Source organism: Ursus arctos, unplaced genomic scaffold (genome assembly GCF_023065955.2).
Source record: "Ursus arctos isolate Adak ecotype North America unplaced genomic scaffold, UrsArc2.0 scaffold_33, whole genome shotgun sequence".
NCBI classification, from domain to species: domain Eukaryota; kingdom Metazoa; phylum Chordata; class Mammalia; order Carnivora; family Ursidae; genus Ursus; species Ursus arctos.
The window spans coordinates 28,560,329-28,570,040 of NW_026623019.1; the positions used below are offsets into that span (position 1 = coordinate 28,560,329).

Sequence of the window (9,712 nt, forward strand, 5' to 3'; positions counted from 1 at the left end):
TCCAGAATTATTTTGGGGGGGCTCAGCAGCATCAGCAATGTTGAAGGGTTCAAGGCTCCTAAAGCTTCATCAAATGCATGGGCTTTTATCTTCTTATTCAGTAATAGGATAGAGGTTCCAACATCAGAAATGGTGACACTGTCCCAGCAGCATTTATGGGTTCTGGGTAATGCCTCTTCCTCTTGCTCATCTGGCCTTCAAGGTGGTAGTTACTGTTTATACTTACCCTCAGTAATATCATTTTCTCCTTACTGCTCATTTCTGAGCTGCAAATTTTTATTTTCAACTTCCTACTGAACAATTCCCTGGGTATCTTGAAGACATCTCAAGTCCAATATGTAAAAACTAAATTAGTTACCTACCTTCCCAAACCTGTTATTCTTCCTGATCTCCCTATTTGAATTTATAATATCTTGATGAGATTAATGGTCCAAACTAGAAGTCAAAATTTACATCCTATGACATATATATTGGTGTATTTAATGGTGTCACTCGTTCTCCTAATGCTTTGTAATTTTTCCTCATTTTCTATTGTACTATTTGTTCTTGAGATTGCATCACTGCTACAGATATATCTTCAAATTCACTGGTTCTTTCTTCTGACGGCTCACATTGACTGGTGAGTTCCTCCTGCGAGTTCTACATTTGAGTTATTGTACTTTGCAACAACAGAATCTCCATTTTTAAAAAATAATTTCTATCTTTTTTGATACCCTCTACTTGATATTTTCATACCGTCCTCTACTTCTCTAGGCACGCTTTCCTTTAGTTCTCAGAAAATAATTAAATAGCTACTTCAAAGTTTTCGTCTGCTAAGTGCAACATCTGAGTCTCCACAAAAGCAATTTCTTTTTTTTTTTAAAGATTTTATTTATTTATTTGACAGAGACAGAGACAGCCAGAGAGAGAGGGAACACAAGCAGGGGGAGTGGGAGAAGAAGAAGCAGGCTCATGGCGGAGGAGCCTGATGTGGGGCTCGATCCCAGAACGCCGGGATCACGCCCTGAGCCGAAGGCAGACGCTTAACCACTGTGCCACCCAGGCGCCCCTCCACAAAAGCAATTTCTATTGACCTTTTATTTCATGTATGGGACATAACTGTGTTTCTTCCAATGTCATATTAGTTTTGATTAAAACTGGACACTTTTTATAATGTATTGCAGTGACTCTGGTAACTGATCTCTCTTCTCTCCAACGTTGATGCTATTGTAATTATGTGATTGGTTGGTTGTAGTTGTTTGATTTGTCTAGTTCCTTGGCTGAATGAACTCAGAAGTTTATTGCCCCTGCAGTGTGTTGCCTCTGATGTCCCTGCTGAGATATTTTTTTCCTTGTTTCTAATCTTGCCATTTGGCTACCATTGGGACACCATAAGCCACTTATCAGTCAATGGTTTTGCCTAAGTCTCCTAGGCCAGGTAGAATTTTATCCTTCACTAGGAGACATGTGTGTGGCTTAGAAGCTGCTATCACAGTGCAAAGATTTTCATTTATGTCTCACCTTCAGCCAGGGACTAATACCTGGATGTTAACACTGCTGTGTTTCCAGGGAGGTACACAGGCTTGGGTGCTGATATTCTCTTCTAGTCTAACATGAATTTGTGTAACTTTTTAAAACTTGGATCCCTAGGAGTGGCCTTCGGGTTGGTGTTGCTTATTTTTCAGACAGTATTTGGTTAGAGATTGTGCTTTTGTCTTGTGTCATCCTTTGTACAACCTCTGTTACCAAAGTTTCACAATTCTACCTGACAAGTTAATCTGAACCTCTTCTTCATTACCTTCCATGGCCTTAGGTCAGAATTCCATCATTTCTTTTTCTTTCTTTTTTTTAAAGAATTTATTTATTTATTTTTTAAAAGATTTTTATTTATTTATTTGAGAGAGAGATACAGAGACAAAGATAGCAACAGAGAGCAAGAGCTGGGAGAGAGGGAAGAAGCAGGCTCCCTGCTGAGCAGGGAGCCAGACAAGGGGCTCAATCCCAGAACCCTAGGATCATGACCTAAGCAGAAGACAGATGCTTAACTGACTGAGCCACCCAAGGTGCCCCAGACCTTCATCATTTCTTACCTAGGTTATTAAAACAATACAGGAGTTACTTCACGGTATTACTACCATCACCCTGTAAAACCTCAATACTTTTCAGTCTTTGTTTTACCATTTCAAGCACTCCTAAGTAATTACAGAATATATTTCAAACTACTTTGAATCATATTTAAGACCCTTCAAAGCTATCATTCTAACCTTTCTGTCCTCATCAAAAATTCTCCCTTCTTCACCATCCAAGCTATACCATAATTCAAACATACTAGCTATTTTCTGTTCCCTCAATATGTCAGAATACTCTATGCTTCCATACCTCCCTACATATAATTATCTCTGCCTAAAATTTTCTTCTTGCTCCTCTGTGCAGCCAATCAATGCCTATCATTAAAGACAAAGTTGCTTCTTTGGGGGAAATGTAGCCTCTTTTAGGAGAAATTTGCAAACTCCATAAAGCAAAATTTGCCTTACTGCATACCTGTATCATCACACTTAGCAATGGGTTATTTGGAGTCAGTATTGAAGAGTAAGATTCTGAGATCCTTGAGGACAGGTTCCTGAGGTACAGTATGGGCCCAAAAACGTTTGAGACTAGCTGAGTTCAATACCTATTTTAAGGCTTCATTTTACTCACTTGAGAGCTAGTAGTAAATAAAGAGTTTCCTCATATCTTAGAGCAATATCTGCACTATAAGTACTTATGCTGCTGTTAAACAAATTTAAAGACAGAACGCCAAAATTTTGTCCCCGGAATATTCTTTAGAGGAAATCAAAGAACCATACATTCAACATGAGAGAGTTGAAGGATATTAGAGAACAGAAAGAAAATTTACTCAATAAATTCATCAAAAGTAAGAAATTAAATGAAGGGAGAATGCTAAATACAATCCCTACAACCAAGGAATACACAGTGACATAACAGAAATTGGAAATATTAAACATTTGAGGACAAGAAAGGAATACTTGAGGAATTACATAATTTTACCCTGGTTAGCAATGTAGGGTGAATATTGAATCAAGAAGTAAAGAACTACGACTGTGGAAAGTATGGGCCTGTATTAATTGGATCAGATCCATTGTTGAACCAAAAGAGAAGAGTGCAATAAATAGTCATTAAAAGTTATTTAAGTCCATTGTCCACAGCAGGGTGAAAACATTTTAAGCTGTCTGTAGCCAATTGATCAAGTGTAGGTTAAAAATGAGAACATCTATTTATGTGTCTTTTAATTTCAAAAAATAAGTAAGCTTTACTAATGTTTAACAGATTATTTTTGGTACTCTGAATTAATCTATGTAATACCTGGTCACTTTACACATGACACTTAAAATATGTTAAACAAAAGACAGAGGGGTTTAGAGCAGTTCTCTTTGCAGTTATTTGCTTTGAATACATTGCTATGTATTATAGCTTAGGTGTGCCAAAACTGGAAGAAGGGAATACTCAAAGATTATTTTATCTTCTTTTAACTTAATTCATTCCCCAGAACTTTGTAAGGAGCTTAAAAAGATCTGTGCCAATGAACTTTGCATTGAAGATAATTCTAATTTATTAAAATTCATATAAACAATTACAAAATGGTAGAGCTGACAATTCTACCCATAATATGAACTCTTTGTCAGCTAAATCAGAAAGTAAAAGAGCAAACAGCAATGAGAACTGACAACAAACTGGCTAAAACATTCCAAATTATTAAGAAATATTATTTTACAATATGGGTTTAATCCCATTATTATTAACAATGAACCTGACAATCTATACTGTACCTTGCTATAATAGCTAGTGATCACAATAAGCAAAAAATTTTAAAAGTAAAAATAAAAACATAAAATAGAGGTACCTGGGTGGCTCAGTAGGTTGTGTGTCCAACTCTTGATTTCAGCTCAGGTCACGATCTCAGGGTCATGAGATTATGACCTCGGTCAGGCACCGGGCTCACCAGGGAGTCAGCTTGAGATTCTTTCCTTTTCCCTCAGCCCCTCCACCAACTCACACTTTCTCTCTTTCTCTAAAACAAATAAATATTTAGAAAAATAAAAAAAATGTTTGCAGTATTAATATTCACCAGCTAATGAATGGTTTAAATTTTTCACTAAATGTAATAAAGTGTTCTTGAATGTTTCTTACTAATACCAAAAGGACAAAAGCCACACTCTACTCAGAAAATATTCTCTTTTTGGCCACTGTAAAATGGCTTAAATAAGTATAAGGCAATAAATAAAATGAATCTCTTATCAGCAAACAATATCAAAAAGTACACAGAAAACTATTTCTAATGATTTGCAAATTTAATGAATTGCAGTAGAATCATGTCTGTCTTATGGCAAAGAGACTTGCATTATACAAAGTATCTATGATTTTAACATCTGTACCTAATATTCTCTCACCAACTGTAATGATATAATAAATGCAATGTCTATGACAAAAACTACATTAATCCGTGGGTTAAGTGGTGAACTTGACTGGAATTAAATAAGAACTTCCATAGAAGTGACAGCGATATCAGCCAATTTCAAACTTATTCATGACATCTTTTGTTGGCAAGTTATTAAAACAAACTTTGAAGCCTGTGGTGCAAAGTACACCAAGATCATCAATTATTATTAATTTTATAAAAGCAATACCTATAGAACAAGAATTTATTGTAGCATTTTACAGTAAAAGGGACAATGATTATGAAACTATTTTGGGCCATATAGGTATTCTTTGAAAAATTTCATAAATAAAAATAATTATTACATGAGTGAGCATAAAACAGTTGCATCATCAATGTATCATTTCAAATTTTAAATTACTTAGCATAATTTATTTTAACTTTGTCTTTTAAAATTCCTACTTCCTGAATATATTAATGTTGTAACATAATATATGTTGTCACTAGTAAATTTATAACATACAGAGATCTATTTTTATGTTGAGGGTATTATGTTCAGCAAAGTCTGCAGATTATTCATCTAAAAAATTATCCAATGTTGTTAGGAAGAAGATAAGAGGATAGCTTAGAGTGATATGAGGGAAAGCAAGTGTCCATTAATTCAAAGATGTCTACAATTCCTATAGCACAACCAATCAACCAACACTGTCACGCCCATTGTAATCAAGCCAATGCTCAGAGAGAACCACAGCATGTTGCAGGGCCAGAAATTAAGTGCAAACATCTCTCCTGGTCCTGCTAGGGCAGCAGCCTCTGTGCTCTAACAACTCCCAGTGAAATTTGGATTCCCAGAGCTCCAACACATTTGCCTTCAAGTGATTCACATCTTTATAAAAGAAGCAGACGATACTATATACATTCATATACAGAGCATCGCAGAGAGTGAAAAGCAGATTTTTAATTTTGATTAACCCTTGAATATACTGTTCTTCATACTGTGCCTTTAGAACAAGTAAGTGGAAACATCATAGAGAGCTAATTTGTTAGAGGTTTAATATACTGAAGATGGTATTTTAATTAATTTTCTGTTGGCTAGAAGGAAAAGGCTGTGGATTCTGAGACATCAAATCCTCTCTCACAGGTGCCTGGGTGGCTCAGTCAGGGAAGTGTCTGCTTCAGCTCAAGTCATGATCCCAGGTACTGGGAAGTAGCCTCACATTAGGCTCCCTGCTCAAAAGGGAGTCTGCTTCTCCCTCTCCCCACCTTGTCATCCCCCCGTGTTTGTTCTCTCTCTCTCAAATAAATAAACAAAATCTTTAAAAAAAAAATCCTCTCTCACTGGGCGATCATATTACAATTTCACAATGACATAGGGACAAAAAATTTTATACAAATTTAAAGGATATATGCTTTTGACATGACATTGATGAGTAAAACATGACAGCAGATGGTCAGTGATTAAAAATGATGACTAAAATTAAGAAAAGCCAACTGTGAGTATCTAGGTAACATACTAGCATTGAAAACAATGTAATAGCTAGAAACTCAACTTTTTTTTTTTTTAACACAATGGCAATATTTTTCTTTTCATCATTTCAGGTGCTGATAGGACATGCAAATAAGCACATCATAATGAAAGCTGGAGAAGGAGCAGGTGAGGGAGAATTAATGACCATAGCTAAATAGGTAGAAACTCTCTGCCTAAAACTGACCCTTACAGCATAAATACAAATGAGATCCTAGGAATAAAGAGGGAGAAGTCCTTACAAGATGTTCATAGGCAGGCAAAGGAAGGAAGCTGAATAATTCAGGAAACTCATGAGTATTCTAAATAGTAGAAAGAGTATCAAGAAAACCTTTTAACTAAAAGAAAGTAGTTAGTTTCCAAATGCATAAGGGTGTCAAAAACATAATTCAAACAGGAGACATTAAAAAATTTTAAAACCTAGTTGTATTGAATATGCAGTATGTCATTTTGTCTCATAGTGAAATATCTTTGAGTACAAGTAGCTGGATAGTATACAAAATACTAAACTAATATATTAAAGATACTTTAAACTTAAGAATAAAAGCAAAAAATCTATAGCAGTTTGTTTTACTGAACATAACTCATATACTATGAAATATACCTGATTTCAATACATAGTACAGTGATTATTATTGTATTCACAAAGTTATGCAACCATCACCACAATTTCATTTTAAATCATTTTATCACCACAGAAAGAAAAGACTGCCCATTCACACTCACTCCCTAGCTCAAAGTGATCACTACTGTGATTCTTACAATATGCCACATACACCATGTACTAACTTAAATATTTTTATTTGGTTTATTGCTATTTTTGTGTGTGATAAATATGTATCTCTAGATTGTCCCCAGAAGTGGGGCAGGGATTCATTCTGCATAAGAAAATACAGTGTAATTAACTGTAACACAGAAAGAGTCCAACATACATGTTGAAGCATATCTCCTAAGGAATTCACATGGAACATATGAATTCAACACTTGTTAAGTTGACCATAAAAATATGTTACTTTAATTCAGGAAGCAACATGTACATTGATATGGGCCCAGATTCAGGATCAGACCAACTGGGCTTAAATACCAACTTTGACCCTTGTTAGCTGTGTAACTGTAAGTCATTAAATACTTCTATGCCATAGTTTCCTTATATGCAAAATGAGAATAAAAATAATGCTGCCCTCCTGGGACTGTTATGAGCATTGAATGCACTAATAAATTGAAACACTTAGAACCGAGTATAGCACATAGAGATCACTTAATTGTTACTGATCATTTGAGATCACTCTAGATCCTATGAAAAATAAAAACACCAAGTGAAGACAATTTAGTATGACATGTTACAACCGAAGCAAAATCTACATGTTAGGGTTGAATCCTTTCACTATTTACTTCTTAACCACCACATATGTACATTTACACAAAACACACCCACTTCTCACTGTGAATAGTAATACAAGAAATGGAGAAAACAAGCTCATAAGGATCTAAGGATGAGCCCATGCTTCTAGAAATTCTCAGTATACTACACAACAGAAACAAAAAAGCAACATTATTTTTAAAAGATTATATATATATTTCAGAGAGTGCATGAGTAAGTGTAGGGAAGGGCAGAGGGAAGAGGAGGGAGAGAATCTTAAGCAGGTGAGTTTGGAGCTCTGTGCAGGGCTTGATCCCACAACCCTGAGACCATGACCTCAGCAAAATCAAGAGTTGGACACAACCAACTGAGCCAGCCAGGCACCCAAAAAAGCAAAATTATTTTTAATGACTTAAAGAAATTTCTTTCATGTACAAATTAGCCCTAGGTTGTGTGTGTGTGTGTGTGTGTGTGTGTGTGTGTGTATGTGTGTGTGTACGTACATTTTCTTTATTTATTGTAGAAATATGGAATGGTCTTAACAAGTTACTTCACTGATACAGGACAATACACTTTCCTCATTTTTCAAATTCTCTATTCCTTATATATTGTTGTAAGATAATCTCAAGAGGTGACAGAAAATAGTGATAATAAATGGCAAAATAAATACTAATGTAACAACTTATCTAATTTTTCCAAGTGAGCAAATTAGTAACAATCAAGATCAATTGATAAAAGAGGGTCATTTAAAAGAATAAAACAATAGAAAATAAAATTTCCACTCCTTCAAATGCTTTTTAATTGCTGCATAAGTATAATATTGTTTCAAAGTGATGTGACCTACAAAATAATTTCAAATTATAGACAGTGATGCTGATATGTTTAACATTATATATTTTCATAAGTTCAACTATTATTCATCAAATAGAAATAGGAAAACATCAGTGCTAATTATGGCTTTACTTTTGTTTTCTCTTGGTATAAAAGAACTTCTGGAGCCTTTCTGAATCAAGTAAATGGATCTTAAAAATAGATCTGTAGTGACTGAGTTTATTTTATTAGGATTTTCTGGACAATGGGAACTTCAGATTTTCTTCTTTGTAACATTCTCCTTAATCTACAGTGCTACTGTGTTGGGAAATACTCTCATTATGGTCACAGTGACATTTAGTTCCACTCTTCATTCTCCCATGTACTTCCTCCTGGGAAACCTCTCCTTTCTGGATATGTGTCTCTCCACTGTCACCATGCCCAAAATGATCACAGACTTACTCAACGAACACAAGACCATCTCCATTTGGGGCTGCATGACCCAGATGTTCTTTATGCACTTCTTTGGGGGTGCTGAGATGACTCTTTTGATAGCCATGGCCTTTGACAGGTATGTAGCCATATGCAAACCCCTGCACTACAGGACAATCATGAGCCACAGGCTGCTGAGTGGGTTTGTGATACTTTCATGGACAATTGGGTTTGTACACACCATGAGCCAGATGGTATTGATAGTAAACTTGCCTTTCTGTGGCCCCAATGTCATAGACAATATATTTTGTGACCTTCCCCTTGTGATTAAGCTTGCTTGTGTGGACACATACACCCTGGAATTCTTTGTCATTGCTGACAGTGGACTGCTCTCATTCACCTGTTTCATCCTCCTGCTTGTCTCCTATGCTGTCGTCCTGATCACTGTACAACAAAGACCATCTGGAGGGCTCTCCAAGGCTCTGTCCACACTGTCTGCACACATCATTGTGGTCACTCTGTTCTTTGGACCTTGTATCTTTATCTATGCCTGGCCATTCAATAGTTTCGCAGGTAATAAAGTCCTTGCTGTGTTTTACACTGGTATCACACCCTTACTGAATCCTATTATCTATACCCTGAGAAATCAGAAAATGCAAGGGGCCATGGGAAAATTACGGTTCCAACACGTTATCTCTACACAGAACTTCTAGATTTGAGCACTATATAATCAACACAACTTTCAAACACAGTGCTAACAGAAGTTAAATAGATTATATATAATATATGCTTTCACTCTTATGTTAGAGTGACCAGGGCAGAACCATTGTGCAGAAAACCATAAAATATTTTAATTCACGTTTACTACTGCTAAAGCACATAATGAGAATGAGTGACCTACAGAAAACAGACATTTGAAATCACTAAGCCGTTTTCCACAGATATTCAGTATATTTACTGGTGAAGAAAACAATTTAAAAAATATGGTGAATACTAACAGAGATGATTTTAATAGATGCGGATTGGTAACAACATTCATAGATTCATACTATCTTTAAATGAAGTACCAGTATAAATGATGAGTGAAATAATGAACAACAATGGGAAAGATATGATTCTAATCTCTTGATCCAATGAGACAAATAATTAAATTTGACAGCAGAGTGAATAT

At 35.5% G+C, this 9,712-nt stretch overlaps 1 protein-coding gene across 1 annotated transcript; it reads left to right on the forward strand.

Annotated features, from left to right (window-relative positions):
• Window positions 1–8,315: 8,315 nt before the first annotated feature.
• LOC125282703 (olfactory receptor 4L1-like) lies at window positions 8,316–9,254 on the forward strand. The gene has a single exon (XM_048218377.1). It carries the CDS (start codon window positions 8,316–8,318, stop codon window positions 9,252–9,254), a length of 939 nt encoding a protein of 312 aa, XP_048074334.1.
• Window positions 9,255–9,712: the final 458 nt, after the last annotated feature.